General features: G+C 39.2%; 1 protein-coding gene, 1 long non-coding RNA gene and 2 other non-coding genes across 4 annotated transcripts; 1 reads left to right on the forward strand and 3 right to left on the reverse strand.

Annotated features, from left to right (window-relative positions):
• Positions 1-1,931: 1,931 nt before the first annotated feature.
• Positions 1,932-12,892, forward strand: LOC140953253 (uncharacterized). The gene is made up of 13 exons (XM_073402752.1): positions 1,932-1,947; positions 2,348-2,523; positions 3,528-3,909; positions 4,093-4,119; positions 4,970-4,996; positions 5,490-5,854; positions 6,498-6,693; positions 7,156-7,182; positions 8,039-8,074; positions 8,492-8,802; positions 8,983-9,124; positions 10,299-10,586; positions 12,048-12,892. The coding sequence occupies exons 1-13, from the start codon at positions 1,932-1,934 to the stop codon at positions 12,638-12,640; spliced, it is 2,586 nt and encodes an 861-aa protein (XP_073258853.1). The 3' UTR covers positions 12,641-12,892.
• A 94-nt stretch (positions 12,893-12,986) lies between these two features.
• Trnak-cuu (transfer RNA lysine (anticodon CUU)) lies at positions 12,987-13,059 on the reverse strand. The gene has a single exon. It is a non-coding gene; the product is annotated as a tRNA-Lys (tRNA).
• A 751-nt stretch (positions 13,060-13,810) lies between these two features.
• Positions 13,811-13,883, reverse strand: Trnak-cuu (transfer RNA lysine (anticodon CUU)). Its single transcript has one exon. It is a non-coding gene; the product is annotated as a tRNA-Lys (tRNA).
• A 328-nt stretch (positions 13,884-14,211) lies between these two features.
• LOC140952840 (uncharacterized) lies at positions 14,212-19,058 on the reverse strand. The gene is made up of 3 exons (XR_012167402.1): positions 18,965-19,058; positions 16,300-16,437; positions 14,212-14,569 (listed from the first exon to the last, which is right to left on the reverse strand). It is a non-coding gene; the product is annotated as an uncharacterized lncRNA (long non-coding RNA).
• Between the last annotated feature and the right edge of the window lie 86 nt (positions 19,059-19,144).

The following is a 19,144-nucleotide window of genomic DNA, read 5'->3' on the forward strand; positions in this document are numbered from 1 at the left end:
TTTCAAACTCTTCTACATTTAGACGTTCCCAGTATGAATGGGTACGAACTGGTCAATCGAATAGGTCTCGTGTGAGGTGCCCCTCATCGTACGTACCCAATCCCACAACCCGTGAAGGACATACACTTGGAGTTGCATTGCCAAAGATTGTTACGCCTCTGGTAGTTATTTGTTACGGCATCCCACAAGAGTCAGATCAGTAGAGTGCTGTGATATAGCGCCTATCGTTTATAGTCATCTGAGAAGATCAGAAAGTTTATCCATTTGCAAGTGTCAGAGCAAAGCGGGGAAGCATTTTCTTTCCACGTATTTTTTTAAGATCCTGTATGATGGTCGGGCCGGGAATCGAACCCGAGGCTACCACTCCCAAATCGTAGTACTAAACCAGTTGAGCTAACATTCGGTGATATGGAATGGGTTGTTGGGATGGGTTTGTCTTTTTGCTGTAACACTTGCAAAAGATTGATTATAACGACCATTGTTATACGAGGCTCCAAACTAAAAGCAATAGCTTTAGAGTTGGAGTTAAAGGAGTTGTTTTGCGGCAGTTTAAAAAAATTGGAGCCTTAAAAGTGCCCATGTTCTTGTGTGTTTTCAAAAGTCCCCACGACTCCGCCAACCACACAGCCAACGACTCAGCCAACTAGTCCAATGACCCAGCCAACGACTCGGCCAACTAGTCCAATGACCCAGCCAACGACTCAGCCACCGATTCAATCAACTCCGAGGCCCACCCCAGCAAGTAAGTAAAATAGTAGCGGTTAATAAAGAGGCGTTGCGTTGTGGCCTGCGAAAATAAGAGCGCCGTAAACGTTTGGTTGCCAGATTATGTGAGAACTCAAGAGGGGCCAATGCAGTTGCTTTGGATTCCTTAAATCATGAAAAGCTCTCACTTCCGATATTACTTAGTAGTATCAGTTGTATTAATCAGGACGTGATTTGAGATCAGTAATATCAGACAGTGAAACGCATTTTTAAGTTAAGGAAAACAGGGTTACTGCCTCTGAGAATGAAGCAATAACATCAGAACTTGAAGTTACATTTGACAAAATTTTCTTAAAACGATAATAACTTGCAACCAATGGGGTCGTATGGGGACAGCATGTTTATCGTCAACAACGAATCATTGTTTTGACAAATAAACCTTTGTGACCTAGCACATAGTTAAGGAAACTGTACGTTCTGTACTAGACTAGGGTAGAGACCGCCATTTGTTCAAGCATCATGGTCAGCTCAGCCACGTACATAATCTGTATGCAGTTTGTAGTACCTGGTCTGGGTCGTGCAATTACATAATTAAGATTCTCGCGGTTTTTAAGAAACATGCATGCGACTCATCACTGGCTCAGAGAAATTGGAATGATTAGAGGGAGACCTTAAGGATAAACGGACTTAAAATTTCCTAAACTAAAAATTTATTTTAGCCCTACAGCCACCTGCTGCAGCATTGATAGCCCTGACCACGCCTTCAACACCTTCCTCTGGTAAACTGTATCTGTAATTCTTTTGTTTCGAAAAAAAAATTGAAATTAGAGTTCATCTATTCAGTTCTGAAACTGTGAGTTTTGGCTGACCAGTATGTCCAAATCCGTTAAAATCCCCCTTTCCGGCAGTTATTTCTTGTTTTAAAGATTTTCCATATGGAGCAGAATCATCCTACCAAACAAATTTATTGCCGGACACACACTCAAAGACAAGCATATCCTTCTGGACAAGTGAAAACCACTTTCAGTGGTTCTTTCTAAAATAAATCAGGGAAAACAACTTTCATCTCCGTGGAATGAAATAATATTTAACATATTAAATGAAATAAAATATACCCAAACTTGATACAAACATCACATTTTAGGGTACTGACTTACTGTTTGTAGGCTGAAATGAAATTATCGGTGAGTAGTTTCAAAACCATATGACCTAATCAAAAAGTGCATATGAATATTAATCACAGTCAGTGGTTTCTCTTCTAGTACTATCTTGGCCCAGACTATATGACGAAAATTTCAGTTCTATACAAAACTAACATATTAGGTTCATGTAGGGTCTAAGGGCTCTTTCCATTTGTCAGAACTGGCCGGCCGGACCAGTCAGTTAGCAAATGAAATCGGCTTTTTTCAAGAGTTTTTGCTGAAAAACCATCTCCTTCGCGCACACTATTTGGGACTTGACTGATCGGGCTGGGTAGTTTTGATGAAAAGTGAAATTCTCATTACGACGTGATTGGTTTGGCCGGTCAGTTCTGACAAATCGAAAGCGCCCAAAGGAATCTGAGTCAACAATAGCCTCTCGAATGTTAAAAACAGTTAAATATAACAAATATAGTAATTTAACATTTTTCACCATTTTTTAGTCTGTACAGCCAAAGTAGATCTTGGAATTTTGATAGATGGTTCTGGCAGTATAGAACAAACGGGACCTGGGAACTTTAAGCGGGAACTTAACTTTGTAAAGCAGATTGTCAGTGCATTCGAAGTCTCCAGAGATGGCACACACGTTGGGATTATAATTTTTTCTAGCGATGCCAAGGTTTGTATGCAATTTTTTTTTTCGTCTGGTAATTATGAGCTTGGTATCAGTATTATTAGTCAATTTGAACTGGCAAAGTTCCTTTAGCCTTGGACCCTATGCAGAAAATAGGCTATTAAAGGGAATAGTATTCTGATAATTGAATTCATAAGTACAGTACTGGATCTACAGCAAGTGAGCGAAAGACTGGTTATAAAGTGCTTTTTAATTTTAATACCATAAAAAATATTATTATTCATCTAAAATATTTCCCCAATTCTGATTGTCTAAAAGCACACGCATAATTCACCATAACCAGTTACTGATGACCAAATTTGGAAGAATTCTGTGTTTAACGAGGAAATCACGTCAAAAATGCAGCCTTCTGCAGGTTAAGGCACCGTTAACTGAGAAGACCTGGGGACGAGGTTGAGTTGTTTTGGTTGTGAAAAAAAAATGGCGGACATTTCACTCGTTTTCAAGAGTAAGAACTACAGCTGGAACTAGGCGAAATAATAACTAAAAACATGGCAAAAACAGCAAGAACACAACTCAGAGGGCGACATCTGCTATTTGGAGAATATTTGCGGAGCTGGACAATACCTAGACGTACAGTATCGAAGATGAACTTAACATCGATGCAGGTAAGCATGTTTCAGCTATGTTTTTAAACTAGGAATTATTTTGAATGAATAATAAAGCAATTAATGAATTCGGCTTTCGTAGGATATGAAGAATTAAGCAGATCTCGGAGGGTGTTATCCACCTCGGCCTTCGGCCTCGGTAGATAACACTCTCCTTGATCTGCTTAATTCTTCATATACTACTCAGCCTCATTCATTAATTGCTAATTATACAATTTTGATAATATTGTTTTTTATCTTTGGCCTAAGCCTAGCCGCTATTCCTGCTTGTCCGATATTGTAACAGTTTCCATTACCTGACCAAATCATTCACATTCCTCGTTAGGCCCGGTTCTGTGGCCAAAAAAACGATCGGCAAGCCGCGTTTTTTGCACTTTTTAGGTAGTTTCTGGCTTTGATGAGCACTATGACGAAAGCAGCACCTTAGCAGCAATAGACAACATTCAGTATCCAAGAATGGGTACAAATATCGGCCGCGCCTTGGAATTAGCAAGGAACAACCTTTTTGGGAAAAGTGCTCGTCCAGGCATTCCTAACATGCTGATCGTTCTTACCGATGGGCAATCACAAGATCCTGTGACTGACGCGGCACAGAGATTGCGGGATTCTGCTGTGACCATATTTACAGTGGGGATTGGTAATGGTTACGACATAGGACAGTTGAGGGATATGGCAACAGACCCAGATTCACAACATGTGTATAAAGCGACTTTCAATAACCTAGACGAAGTCGTTAAAGCCATTAAGGACAGAGCTTGCATGGGTAAATTAAACACTTGATTTTGTCATCTGCTTTTTGTCCAGAAAGCCTTTTACCTCTTTAAATGTGAAAAGTTTATTTTTTAAAAATCTGTTGTTATTCATTTTCCATTCAAAAAAATTTTATCGTTTATAAGATTATTCATTTTATATTGATGAAAATGTGGTCCTCTGTCTTCCGTTTTAGGTGCTGGTGGAACAACCAAACCTCCACGTAAGTTATATAAGAGAAATAAGGTCTACTTTAGACATCAGACATTGCTCTAAGAGCAGTGGCGGATCCAGGGGAGGGGACCGGGGGGCCCGCCCCCCTTATTTTTAGACCAAACTGAGGCCCGAAGGGCCGAAAGATTTTTTTGGAAACCGCCCCCGCCCCCTACACTTTTCATACAAAGTAAATCATCAGCTTGGTGAAACTTAGAACTAATACTAATGGTGATCCGGCACTGTCTTATCAAAAAAAGTTTAAGAGGAAGAGAAGAGAAGCTGGAAAAACCAGTTTGAATGACTCTTGTGCCAATGTTATTGCTAAATTTCACTGTATAAAGAATGAGGAGCACCATTTAAGTTTTCAAAGGAAGATACCATAGTTATCTTCTCAAAAGCGGGCAAAATGAAAAGCAAGAGGCGTCACGGAAGAGGGGAGGTGGTTTGACAGGCATTCCGGTTGTTATACTACTACATGAGAAATTTCTGCAATTTGATTGGCTTAGAGCAGTGGTATTTCAGCTTAATTTGAAATACCTACGTGTGAAAATTACAAAACCTTCAACGGGTAGTAGTATAAACAAATAATAGAATGATTTATACGTGATATTTGGCATAAATACCACTCGTGACATTTCAAAACTGTCTCAAATTTCACTCGCCTAAAGGCTCGTGAAATTACGTATAACAATTTTGAAATATCACTCGTGGTATTTATGCCAAATATCACCACAAATCATGCTATTACCTATACTAATGGAATATCAAAGGACTTCTATATCAAACTATCTGAGATTTAATCTAAATTTCTGTATTAATCAGTTTATGTTTTTTTCTTTCTTGTTTGTTTGAAATAGCTCGAGCGCCTGTTCCTACGATTTCAAGTAAGTTTAAAGCGATCGTTCTCGTGAGCAAAAAAGAGATTTACTACATGCTATTTTGAGGTACAGATAATACCATGACAGGACAAGTCTCCCAGTTTACTTTATGGGGAGTATATTAGAGTAGTTGATGTTAATTCTATACGGAATCAACTGAATTAATTAGCTTGTTTGGTGATGTCTATGATGTGTCCCAACCGATCATGTTCATGTCATCAAAATAAATGTGTTCGTCCTTGGGTGACTGGTCATGCAATGAACCGGTCGGAAACGGGACTTTCAAACCGCGAGGAGGAGATTCCGAGACAATAAGACCAGCTCGGTTTCTGACTGCTCTTGCCCAAATTTAAATAAATAACCATCTGTTCTGGATTGCTACTGTTTCTCAATAACGTTTCTCAACAACTGTCTTTAACAAGAATACCAAATTCATCGCAAACAATTGCAAATTTTGACATTTGAACATTTTTCCACTGATGGTCTCCTTGCCTTGTAGTATGTAAAACCAAGGTGGACCTTGCCATTCTTGTAGATGGATCAGGAAGTATAGAATACTTTGGCAAAGGGAATTTTAAAAGATGCCTCCGCTTCGTCAAAAGGCTGATCAGAGGGTTCAACATTGCCAGAGATGGAACGCACGTTGGAATTGTTGTATTTTCCCACAAGGCAGACGTTATTTTTGGATTTGAAACATATTTCAGTCTTCCACAAATCTTAAAAGCTATTAACGGGATTCGATATCCTGGTAGAAGCACTTACACCGGAAGGGCATTGGACGTGGTGCGGACGAGGTTGTTTGATGCCAGTGCAAGGCAGGGCGTGCCTAATATACTGCTGGTAATGACCGACGGTTCTTCACAGGTCAGTTTCAGAAAGTAAATAAATATTTGTATCGTTTAAAAGTATGGTTATTGTTCATCGCGGCAACGTACAATGGCTACTAGAATCGCATAATCCTTCTGGGGGGAAGTTAAGCAAGAATTTGATTATGCGTCTCGTGGTTAGTCCAGCATAAAGTCGGGCCAAAAAGCATTATGAGTCTGTATATTGTCTGTAGATCGACTTGAAAGCCGCGTGAGATCGATAGTTCCGCTACGAACGAACGTGTAAATTGTCGATGTACAAATTATGTGTTCGTATGGTTAAATACCATAAATGCCAATACTTGGTAGTATAACGATGGGCGAAAACAGATTTTTTTTAATCAAGAAGAACTATATATCTGGCTTTGCACATCTGAAATGACAGAGAGCTGAGAGCGTCTAATAGTTCGGCGTCCCGACTTTGTAAGAGCCTCTTAGCTAATGGATTCATGATAATCGCCTCCTAACCACGGTCTAAGTTAGAATTATTCCGAAAAACCTTTCAAAATCGAAGCGTGGATAACCACGATCGTTAAGAAAATCAAAATCAGGGCTTTGAATTGGCTCTTTTTTCTATTTTCCATGGACTACCTGTACGTGATACAATATATATAAATTCTTTATTTTTTCCTCTTTTGTAGGATGATATAGATGAGCCTTCAAAAAAATTGCGAGATATGGGTGTAACAGTTTTTAGTTTGGGCGTAGGAAATGCATTTGATGTGAATCAACTTAATACCATGGCAACAGACCCGGACCGTGAGCATGTGTTTACAGCAGATTTTAAGCAATTAGGTTCCTCGGTTATTGAGAAGATCAAAGAAAAAGCATGTAAAGGTGAGTTGTGTTTGCACTTTTGAAGGGAGGCAGCGTGGCCGAGTGGTCAGCCCGTCGGACTCGCACTCCGGCGGTCCCGGGTTCAAGTCCCGCTCTGGCCACTTGCTGGATTTGTTCTCGGTCGTCCCGAGCTCAAATCCTCGGTCACGCTTGTAAACAGCCAGCTGGTGCAGCCTCCAGCCAGTTGGGGTTTTAAATCCTGCTATGCTGTATTTGCATTATTTGTTTTCTAAGTATTTACTGATTGTAAAGCTCTTTGGATCACTAAGAGAAAGGCGCTATATAAGTGTATATTATTATTATTATTATTATTATTATTATTATTATTATTATTATTATTATTATTATTATTACTTGGTTAAGTCACATGTTCCAGTGCCAGTGGTAGTGTTCTGGTGTCATACAATGACACCAGAACAAAGCTTGATAAAAAGCTTGATAAAATTTATACTCTTTTTTTAGGTTCTGGTGGAGTACTTCAACCTGTAGGTATGATCTTGGTATTTTCAAGCTCTGTATTCCGAAGAGCTCTGTTTCGTTTAGCTCGTGGAAATAAGTATTTTAAAAATCGTATTCTCTGCATGCTGCAGCGTTGTCTTTTCTTTTGAAAAAACCCTTAGTTCCATGTCGTCAGGTTCCTCAGTCTAATTCCGTACCAGGATCTCTCACTCTATCTTACGCTGGGAGATCTGGGTTCAAGATCCCTGTCCCCGACGTACTTGGAAACCGACACGAAATATACTCATTGCTAGTTAAACATAGTTTGAGTCTTCAAAAGTAGGTGGAGCATGATCGTCCAGGTGAGCGTAGTCCTGAATAGGAATGTTGTTGACAGTGACTGAAATGACTCAGAAAATGACTAAAGCACAGGTTGTTGAAACGTCAGTCACCATCAACAACAGTCCTTTTCAGGACTACGCTCACCCGGACGATCATTCTCCATCTACCTTTGAAATGACCTTTGGGTTCAACCCTTGTACAGTTTTACAGCTGGAGACTAGAATCCAATTTTACGCGCACGGGTTACCGGAATCACAAGACTTCTAGTTGTTTCGCTCTTGCTTATGCTTTGGGGGATACGGTTACATTTTTCTATTGCAACATAATCTCACCCCCTACCCCGACTCTTATATAGCCTGCAGGGTGTGCCTCCTTCTCGCGCGCCCGTTTTCTCTCGTGCCCACTACTTCCAAGCGCCTGCTACGCAGGCTAACTCTTATATAGCCTATATCATCCAGATTCATTTGAATTTCGGATAAAATAATCAGTGTATAATTGGGAAAGGCGACGTGCGAGCAAAACAGCCAAAAAAGTTGTGTTCATTTTGGTACCTTCTTTCTTGCAGCGGCAAATAGGCTGCCATCAGGGAAAAGGCTAAAACGTGAGTAGATTTATGTAGCATTGTTTTAGGTGTGCGTTTGCAAAGTGTCCAAATTTCAGCGAATTTCCTTCTAAGGAACTGTCGTGGTATCCGTCAGGGGATGAAATGAAACTCAGTCTCTGGGAGATATGGGGTAGAATGTGCGCAAAATGATGAAGTGCTAGCTAGGATATTGAGACTACTGCTGAAAATGCGTTCAGATAAAGCTTTCATCTTAATTTGCGGCTATTGAATCAATGTTGAATTAATCTTAAAATTCTTGAGCCTTTAGCGCTCCAATTTTGAATCTTTGACAAATAATTACTGTCTTGCCTGGCTGCAAAGAATATTTTAATGACTTCATGTATGTATGCAAGGCGGTGTAGATTTTCTTAATTTTGAATTTCCTTGACTGAACCGATCTCATTTTTTTTACAGAATGCTTGCAGCCTCTCGGAATGGAGAGCAAATACATACCGGACTCTCAGATCACAGCCTCGTCTGAGTGGAACAGTAATCACGGCCCTTCAAATGCCAGACTGAACTTTCAGGCTGGAGGGGGAAGAACTGGTGCATGGTCTTCGAAAACTAATGACGTTAATCAGTGGCTGCAGGTGGATCTCGGACAGAAAACAAGGGTGACAGGTATAAGGACTCAGGGACGATCAGACTTTAACCAGTGGGTTACAAGCTTTACCGTTTCCTACAGTGACGACGGCGTAAACTTCACACCCTATAACCCAAACACGGTATGGAATGATTGTATTCCAGTGCTGATATCTTTTGCGAAAATCACAACAACGTTTTACACATCAGTTTTTACTCATTGTACTTATCCTGACCCAGGCAAATAGTAATTGTGATTCCAAGAGACAAACTTGCCCAATGCATTGTTGATCGTGAAAATGGTTTATCTTTTTCAATTGTAGGACTTCAGTGGAAATAGCGACCGTAACACCGTTGTGACAAACCGTTTTAGACCATCCATCCTTGCTCGCTACGTTCGTGTTCATCCTAAAACATGGGGCGGACACATCTCTATGAGGATAGAGCTCTTGGGTTGCGCATCAGGTAATGCCAACCGGTACAACGGGAATGCAGTCGTTTCTTCCGGAAGCAGCGACCTCCCAATATACTAAGATTTGGTAGTCGCTAAAAGGGGGTTCTTGCACCTCACGGGCTTGTTTTGATTATATGACAACTGGCGACAAAATTGTTGAGACATTGTCCTCAAATGGGATAACTCGTGAGAACAAAACAATCCAAACCTCCCCCTCTCCTCCATTAAATGTAGGTGTTTGATGTTTTCTACAGGAAGCTCGAATAGCGGCACAACATTGAATGGAGGGGATGGGGGAGCGAAAGCTTTCTTTTCCCCTTTTTAAGATAGCAAAACGTTAGAATGGCCCTTTAGGGCGAAGTGTTTCAACTTATTTTGTCGCCGATTGTAGTTTGTTATGAGTTTAGTTTGGAGACATATTGACCTTCACTTTGATTCTTATATGAAACAGCATCAACTGAATAATGTATTTCGTCACGCCGAAATACCTGTCTCCTGTGGTAACACAATTAGTTACCAATGGTTTCTGTTGACACGATGAACTTTCAGGATCTTAATATTGTAATTTTTGTTAAGTTTCCGCTATCATTTTGTTTTTCGCGTTAAATCTCTCCAACCAAATTAAAGATAACTGCCGTCAGGGAGCACAATACCCGTGGTAACTATTTTTAGAATAGCGTCCCATATGCAGTAATCCGGCAGAGGAAGTGCAAAAACCACTAGTTAAGTCATTTTGGCACCTGATAAAACTTCAGGAGTTCTCATTTTCTGTCTAGTAGAATGTGATCCCCTCACCATCTCTGACAATTAATTCCTTATTGCATGTTTTGTCAAAGGACTACTGATATTTTTCGTCCATTCCCGTATTATCTTGCTCATTTTTTGCTTGCGGGAGCGGGACGACTGTCATTGCGGCGAAGGATACTAAGTGAGTAGATTTATGCGAATTCGCAGCTACTTGGAAATTGTATTACTTACTGATCTCCAGACTTCGTTCATAATGGCCAAAATCATTGTTTTACACTGACGAATCACCGTAAGTGAAAGCCCCTGATCTGGCACTCTTTTAGTTGGCCTCAAAGTTTTGCGAAGGTGTTCCAACGTTGGATTAATGAGCTTCTACAGAAATTGCTGTAGCGCAAATAGTTAGACACTAACATATAAAATGCTTTCTCCTATTTCTAGGATATTATACTGTCGGATGTTTTAAAGATAGCCCCGATCGCGCGATTCCAACAATGGAAGGAAAAGATCCTATTCTGGATGGAAAGTACCCTGTACGTAAGAATCCCATTGTAAAGTGTGCCAAAGCAGCTTTGAGGGCAGGCTATAAAATGTTCGCAGTTCAGGATGGTGGATGGTGTGCAGCCAGTGCTACTGCACCACAGACCTATAACAAACATGGCAGATCTGCTGCTTGTAAACCTGATGGCGAGGGTGGACCTTGGGCTAATCAAGTTTACTCTTTTAGAAGTAAGATGTTTGATTCCCGAGTTCAGTTAAGTTTGTCGGCTCTATTATTATTTTACATGAAGTAGAATTCCTTTGTTTGTTTTCTTCTAGCAGGGAGTTCATGATTAATGCCTCCAAATCAGATTTCTGAAAACCTGAGTGCAGCTTTGATTGTTTGAGGTGGTCATGCAAAAATATTCAGGAGGAACGAATAAAAAATTCCGTATTGTTCGGCTGTTGTTAATTTAACTCGACGCTTTAACTCTATAAAGAGGTTTAAAGAGTACCAGATTTGATTTTAACAATATTTAGTGTTATCTTTAATCCTGATTTCGTAGACAAAATTGCCTAGTTAGAGGGAAATAACTAAAATTGCTGAACTGTTTTTAATTTAAAAATTCCAAACCTGAATGTCACTTTCTCTTCCTGGTAGACCTTTGCTTGCGCTCTTTTACCCAGTCATCCTAAATTCATTGCAGGACCCGTTGACTTCTTTGCCGTATGTTGAAGAGTTTGTGGCTCATAGCTGTACTACCTAAGTGGCCCAGATTTTCCTCTGTAAATTATCGTCAATCGCAATCCTCTGTCTGGAAATGACAACTCAGCAGTTTCTGGCTCCTCCTCTCGGACGGTTCCAGATAGTTATCCGAATGTTAAGCTCAAATACCGCTCAAAAGCTTCTTTGTGTATAAAACCTTGTGATTTTTCATCACTCGACGTTACTGTTTTAAGCATGACTTAAGACAACTTATTCGAAATGCGACTTTGAAATCTTTGCATATAATTAACTCATTGAAAACTATTTGGAGCTTTGTTTATACCACCAATATCGCAACGGAATGTAGAGATACAAAAGAAGGTGAAAGGTAGACGCGCTTTTCTTTATTTCATTTTTGGATCCCTTAGAATCCCGGCCATTAAAGGTTGAAGGTAAAGATAAGCCGTTTATCGCCTTTTAGCTCGTAGTCATTTGATATATCCACCTCGGGCTGCGGCCTCGGTCGATATATCACATGATCACCCCTCGCTTCAAGCTAATAACCCTCAGTTATAGACCTATTTCATAATGGCAGCCTGGTAATATATTTTTTTATGTGTCTGATAATTCTCCTTCCTGACCTCGCTGGGCCGCCATTATGAAAGAAGTCAGTATATTTGTGTTCTACTGAGGAGTAGTAAGACCAAGCGGGTTAACACCACGAACGTCGGATATGAAGGGCCCGAAGGCTCAAGCCTTGCAATCGCGTTTCCTCAGTAAAACAGAATTTCTCTTCCTCTTTGTGTCTCTTCAAGGTGTCTAAATATGTACTGGTGACATGCTGTTAGAGACAACCCTGCTGAAGTTAAAAAAAAAAAAAACGGTTCTGTAGTCGAAGGCGCCAGCAGATTCCCACCTACAATTATTAAAAAATCGAATTTGAGTGTTTTTATCACGGTTAAGACGAATAATTGCAGCAGGAAACCCATACCATTACTTTCCAGGAAAAGGTGGATTTTCTGCGGATGCAGTTGGCGAAGACAGTGAGGAAATTATTGGGGAAGACGAAATGAAGGAACAGCTAGATTCTGATCTCAGTGAGCAGACGGTTTACGAAGCCGCCAATGGAGGAGTTTTAGATGAGTTTCAAAATGACGAGGAGCAGGCGCTAAATGCAACAAGGCAGGGTGAATATGAAAACCAAAGCGATCCCGTAGGAGCTGAATTTGACCAGCAGATGACTGAAGCGGCGTATAACATTGCTGGGAATAGTGATGCTGAACTGGAACAAAAGACTACAAAGATTTTTAATAATACTGGTATGTCCGATGAAATAGATAATCAGGGTACAAATTTAGCTTATAAGCAGAATGTGTCAGGGATGTCACTGGCGAGAGGAACAGAACCTTTGAAGAATGATTCCCAAAAAGAATACAGAGGTATGGGAATAAAGGCATCAGTTCCTAACATTGGAAATAGAAATCCTGTTCTTGAAATGGAAGGAACAACAGTCTCTGACGAGCAGAGAACAGCTGCGATGGAGCAGACGGAAGAGCCGGGAACCTTGACTAACGAAGAACCGTTCTCCCAACTTTAAATGAATTTTATTGGTTCTAGGATGAAGTGAGCAAACTAGACAATAATCGACGTTGACCTTAATCTTTGACCATCTCAAACCATAATCTATGAGGTACTTCAAATAAACTTCGAAAACGGCTGAATGCTGTTGTCAAAATCTCCCAGTGTTAATTTATCTATTAAACAGCTTTTCAAACGTACTTACTTTCTTCGTTCTTTCTGATAACTTTTCTCGTGGGTAACTTCCACCGTGTCGCCATTTGATGATTATGACATGAGGTTAAAAAACCATTCAAAAAAATGACTGTCATATTCATTGCAGTTTGAGTGCTTTAATTTTTCAATCTACTCGATAAAAAGATCACCGCCCAACGTGGGGCTTGAACCCACGACCCTGAGATTAAGAGTCTCATGCTCTACCAACTGAGCTAGCCGGGCACCGATGATGGTGTATGTTAAGAGAGATGACCTACATGTAATACTGTCTTGTATTCAAAAAACAGATTCATATTTGGCGTGCTTCTGTGTAGTTATATACTTCATAGATAGTTTCAAAATTTGGAATAACGAAAAAATAGCCAACAAGTAGTCGCAGGTGGATTGGGCACTGATTGTTTCGTACTCTGAATAGAATGGAAAAACAGGAAACTGGCCTCCAAGTGATCGCCGATCGGCAATTTAAGAAACCAAGACTATAGTTTCCGTCTTTTTTCAAGGCATTCTTGATCACTGCTTTTCGAGTGATTTAATGATTTTTCTGGACTGAATGAAAAAAAATTTCGCCGCTCAACGTGAGGCTCCAACCCACGACCCTGAGATTAAGAGTCTCATGCTCTACCGACTAAGCTATGTAAAGAGAGACGACCTACATGTAATGCTGTCCCGTATTCAAGAAACAGATTCATATTTGGCCTGCTTCTGTGTGGTTATATAAGTCATAGATAGTTCATTATCCTTTTCTCTGACTAATTAGCATTAGGGTATTGGACGAGATCCCTGTCGAGGAACACGACAAAGGACTCCGAGTTCTAATTATGTCCGGGAAGGCTGACCCTTTTCACTGACACTCTTTGCGAACTGGCAACTTTGCATATATTATTCAGGTTTATATGATGGCTAATACGTCATCGCATAGGATAATTTTCGAGTGATTTTATATTTTTTCTGGACTGAATAAAAAAAATTTCGCCGCCCAACGTGGGGCTCGAACCAACGACCCTGAGATTAAGAGTCTCATGCTCTACCGACTGAGCTAGCCGGGCACCGATGATGGTATATGTTAAGAGAGATGACCTAGATATAATGCTGTCTCGTATTCAAGAAACAAATTCATATTTGGCATGTTAATGTTTAGTTATAGGTCACAGATGTTGTCAAATTTGTGGTTATATAAGTCATAGATAGTTCATTATCCTTTTAAAAAAATGGTCGACGGAGCTAGCCGGGCACTGGGGTCGGCCATAGAGGCAACTTATTTCTGGAATTGTTGAATACAATTGGGTATCGATGTCAAAGGTTTTAATGACAGGCTGCTATCCCTCGTAACAGGTTTTCGAGACGACAAAATCTTCCGATCAATTATATTTTATTACTTAATTGCTCCGTTGTTACGGTTACACGTTTGGTTACACTACTCTAATTTAATATTTTCAACCGTTTGTCCCTAAACCGACGACAAATTCAGTATATATTAACTTAAACTGTCATTAAAAACTTTATTATTTGCGCTACTCGTATAAAGTTCAGATGCTGTTATTTATTCGTTGTCCATGGATCGCTGGATGCCTCGTTTTTTCTTGTATGGATCCCACACTTCTTCAGCACAAATTTCATTATGGTAACAGAACAGGTTCCTCCCAGCGCAACTTCCAGGACAATCGTCATTGCTTGTACAGGACTCGCCTAATAGGTCGCATGGGTTCACGTTTCGCGTCTGGAATAGAACATGCTATAGACAAGAAATATGAAAAAGGGCAGTCATCTTAACGAACTGGTTAATCCCTAAAAAAGACAACTTCATTTGGCTCGGCCAATGAAAGTTACGATATGTGTAATTCAGTGTTGTCACTTAAAGTTCTTCGTATACGGCTGAGGTACGTAGTACGTTCAGCGATCATAGGTATTAGACAGTTAGTCAAATGGTCGCAAGTTAAGAAGTTAAAAAACTGGAAAATTCTGAGACCGTCACCCCCAAAACAGGTCCTATTTTAAAACATTCTGTTGAAATTCTTGATAATTTTTTGACGTACTGCTATAGTGTTCATAAAATATCTAGCATAAGTTTTGATGTCAATTGTTGCACTTCAGAGTATGCGCTTTAAGTTAATGTGGCCTAAGATGTCAACTGCGATGATAAATCGATCCCAGACAAAAAACCAAAATTTCAATGCAATGTTGACATAGTTGACTTCCACTAGTTTTGCGCGGTGTAGCCAATTGTAACTTGGAAGATATACCAAGTGCACAAAAATGAAATTATCAGATGGTGCTATTACTTAGTACAAATCAGTAATATTCCATTTTCTGATCGATGACTAATAAAATAGAACTATTCGGCTAACTCAATGTTGTACCGAATTCAAGTCTCCCGAGGTTAAGATTTCTTTGTGTATTGTATTTGCATTATAACGTGGCATTCACATTTAAATTATATGGAAATTCCTGAAACAAAACGTTTTATTCCCAAAGGGTTTGAACTGAGTACAACATTGAGTTAGCCGAATAGGTCTATTGGTGATTACAATATTGCTAAGAACAAATAATATTCCAGATTGCGTATTGATACTAACTTGAACATCTTGACAAAAAGGAGCTAACGAATTGTCAAACAATTAATGAAATATGTTTTTAAAGCGTTGATTTGCCCACGTTCGATATATTAAAATTCTAACATGAATCCGAGGCTTTAGGGTCAAAATTGCAAATTTTTCATCACTCCATTGTCTCACAATCCCCAGAAGAGACTTGAGCACAAAGAAAACCAAGCCAAATATAGAAAAATGACCAGAAAGCGTCGGCGTTATGATAGAATTTTAATACATCGAACGTGGGCTATTCTGTATGATTATCTCCAAGGTTAATTCCTCGGGGGGACCATTTTCAACAGGTTTGATACCCGGCTTATTCCAAACTAAAGGGCCGACCATTTGACATTTTAAGGGGAAGCGGGGGCGGGGATGGGTGATTTGGTTTGGCAAAATTTTTTTCTCCCAAACCTCTGGTGATAGCATTTTTTTCCCGACATACAACGGTGTAGCATTTTTTTCAGCTTTATACGCTTTATTTTTTTTAGCTTTATTTTTGTCTGAAATCACCATACCCCCCCCCCCCCCCCCCCCTGCACAGTCAAATGATCGGCCCTGCTAAACATTACAGTGTTCTTTAGAAAACGGGTAAAATTATGTGATCCTTGAAAACACAGATATGTTAGCCTCGGCTAATACTCGTTACTATAAGTAATAATCTTCACTAATGACTGGCCATGGCATTCGAAAACCTTTAAAATCTTAAAGCAATTGCGGTAACATCATTTGAGACTGTAAATGGATTATCATTGGCAGTATATATATTATTCGCCAAGCCTGGCCAAAATGCGGGAGCTGCAACATTTAACATGCCAAATGCATAAGCTGGTGTGACCGTGGAGACTAGAACATGGTGTTTAGGTTCCAAACTTACCTTCTTCTTGTAGCTTGTTTTAAGATTTCTGGCCATCATATCTTTAGTACAGATGAGCAAAACAAGGCAAGTAATTAACAAAGCCCTCTTTTCCATGTCTTTGCCTTTGTAAGGATCCCGGTTAAACGTTGGCGTCAGCTAGAGAGAAAAAAAAACGCTTACCGGTGGGAAGCAAGTTTGAACTGATTCTCGCCGTAGAAACTGCCGCTTGTTTTATTCAGCATTTCATAGAGCATCATTGTTTTTTAAGCGTGGGAATCGGAGAGGCCGTCATCTGGAGATGGGACAAGCCTAGAGCGGCCAAACTGAAGACGGCCTTTGAAAGAGTCGTCTCACTTACCTTTGTTCACACGATTGATTTTTTTTTATAATAAATAAAATACAGTGTGAGCAAAATTTATCCCCGCTATAATTCAAATTAGTAGAACGACAAGTTCCTGGTAACCATATTTTTATTTCACGCTTTCTCTGACTTCAATCTTTTTTTTTACCCAGACAAAGTTTGCGCCCGCTATGAAAATAAAACTGATGATAAAACTGGCCACAGAGACCTCGCACAGTTAATTCAATTTACCCTGTGAAGCTGTCATTTGTGGAAATTGTAAAATACATCGACTTTAAAAATTGAGAAGGGCAGAAATAATATTTAAAATCACTTAATGAGCCGACTAATTGTTTTAAAGCGTGGGACGCATCAGACAGTTAATTACGAATATTCCAATCATATTAGAAATATTGGGTAAAGTGTTACTTTAATTTATATAACTGGGAATCAGAACACCTGATACAAACATAGCTATTATAATCACAAGAGGAGTTGACCAAGAAGTTTTAACAATATAAATTAGTTTTTCAGAAACCGAATAAATCAAATTGGTACATATATGTTATTTGGATAATAATTAGCCGGGTACTCATCGAAAAATTTACATGAAAGTTTGTTCGATGTGTATTTATTATTTTCAATTTAAAAAACCATCAACTTCATTTATTTACGATTTATTTCAACTCAGAAAGCCGTTACCTGCCTTTCGTGTTGAGTTATTGTTTAAAGAGGGAAGTTATAAGTGTCAGTAATTTGGCTAGGAAGCGATTACTTTTCGGCAGGTTATTGGTCTGGCTTCAGTGCACGAAACCACCTCTGCGGATTAGAAGTTATGTGCTTTTAGTTTATCAAAATACGTGTATAAATTCAACGAAGAATGAGAGAATAGGCGGAGTAAAATCAGGGAAAACTGGAAGAAAGGATTAGGTGGAGCAGTTGTCATCAATGACGTAATTCCTTTTATAAACTACTTATTGTATCAGCATGATTCAGCAGCTTTAAAACAAAAATTACAGTAATGATAATAATCTTATTAAATCGAAATATTCAGAGTTATTTTTATTTCCAGACTTGCCTCCCATACAGTGATATTCAGTCACAGAGCCTTGTCAATTCTGACCAGCCTTACTCAAGTTTCTCAGTGGGAGCAGCATGAGCATTAAATTGGAAATGTCGATATGATATTTTGTCAGTATTTTGCATTCGTTTTCTTTAGTCACATTAATTTAGCCTGAAAGTAAAAAAAAAATAGACATTTTTGATCAATTGTTTTGTTTTTTGATCAGACCTAGCCGGCACTAGAACGGAAATGAAAGCCGCCATCTTGGATTTAAGTGACGCGTGAAGTCTTGGAAGATCTGTGTAGGGCAGTAAAGGCCAATTTCTTATTCGGATTGTTTAGGCTAAGTTTTGGTTCCTGTCAATGATATACAGGTATTCAAAGTTCCTTATTACATTTGGAAATATTTCTCCATGCAAAAACAATTTTTTAATGTGGCTGGGTTTTAAAACCAGTGATTGTAAACATTGGCGAAAAGTCAACTTTTATTCTCACGTGTCGTAGTAGCCACTACGTTACAAGGCAGGTCTTTACGTTGCAGGATTTGGCGCTACGGCGAAAGGTCATTTCCAAGCATGCGCACTGTGTCAAGTTTTGGGCTTTTTTACTTCTGGCCGCCGTAGCAGAGGTCGCCATAGCGATTTGCTTAAAATTCCCTAATGTCTGTCATGTGCGATGGAGTGGCATCGATACATGTAGTAAATGCAAGCTGCCAAATTCAAGATGGTACTTCCATTTGGCTACTTCAAACACTTTTGGCATGTCGCGAACCAGATAAAATTTATGTGACCTGGCAGCTCTTCAATGTATATTTTACAGGTCAAAATTAAATTCAGGTTGATTCTCAAGGAAACAGCGAGAATCAACCTACCCTAAAACGTTTTAACCTGACTAATATTGACCTGTAACATACATAGGGACTTTTCTCTCTGTTAGTAACCCATCCTATATAGGTATTAATTATGTGATTGACCGTAGACTTATAACTTCAAAAAAATACTTTCATTTACTTTACTAACGCAAAGCAATTCTTTTGAAAATAAAAATTCATACACTCTAGGGTTGAAATAAAAACAAATTTCCTTTGAATTTATGGATATGTTGATACATTTCTTCACGAAACGCAAACAATTTCAATTGACTTATGTACGTAATTACTTCTTTTGTCACGAAATATAAAATTCTAAGCCTTACATGAACGTTATAGATCAACAAAGAAACACAACAATTATAATTTTCTCAAAAATACATTAATGCTGAGCTTACGGAAGGAAACGTACCTGGGTATTTTATATGTGAGAGAGGGCGAACTTCCTTCAATGAATCTCAGACTTTATTCTGACGTCGACAGCCCGGTTTAGTGCTCGACAGCAGTTAAAGGGAGTTATTTATGCGATTCGAAAACCAAAACGGCAATAAAATATAACTGGTTTTTAATTATTACGCCGGAACAATAAATC

Source organism: Porites lutea, chromosome 11 (assembly GCF_958299795.1).
Source record: "Porites lutea chromosome 11, jaPorLute2.1, whole genome shotgun sequence".
NCBI classification, from domain to species: Eukaryota; Metazoa; Cnidaria; class Anthozoa; order Scleractinia; family Poritidae; genus Porites; species Porites lutea.

Excerpts from the sequence above, each read along its gene's own strand:
- LOC140953253 (XM_073402752.1), top strand. Across the intron at positions 2,524-3,527 it reads TTTTTTCTAGCGATGCCAAG|GTAGTTTCTGGCTTTGATGA; the intron begins GTTTGTATGCAA and ends TGCACTTTTTAG. Across the intron at positions 8,803-8,982 it reads CACCCTATAACCCAAACACG|GACTTCAGTGGAAATAGCGA; the intron begins GTATGGAATGAT and ends TTTCAATTGTAG.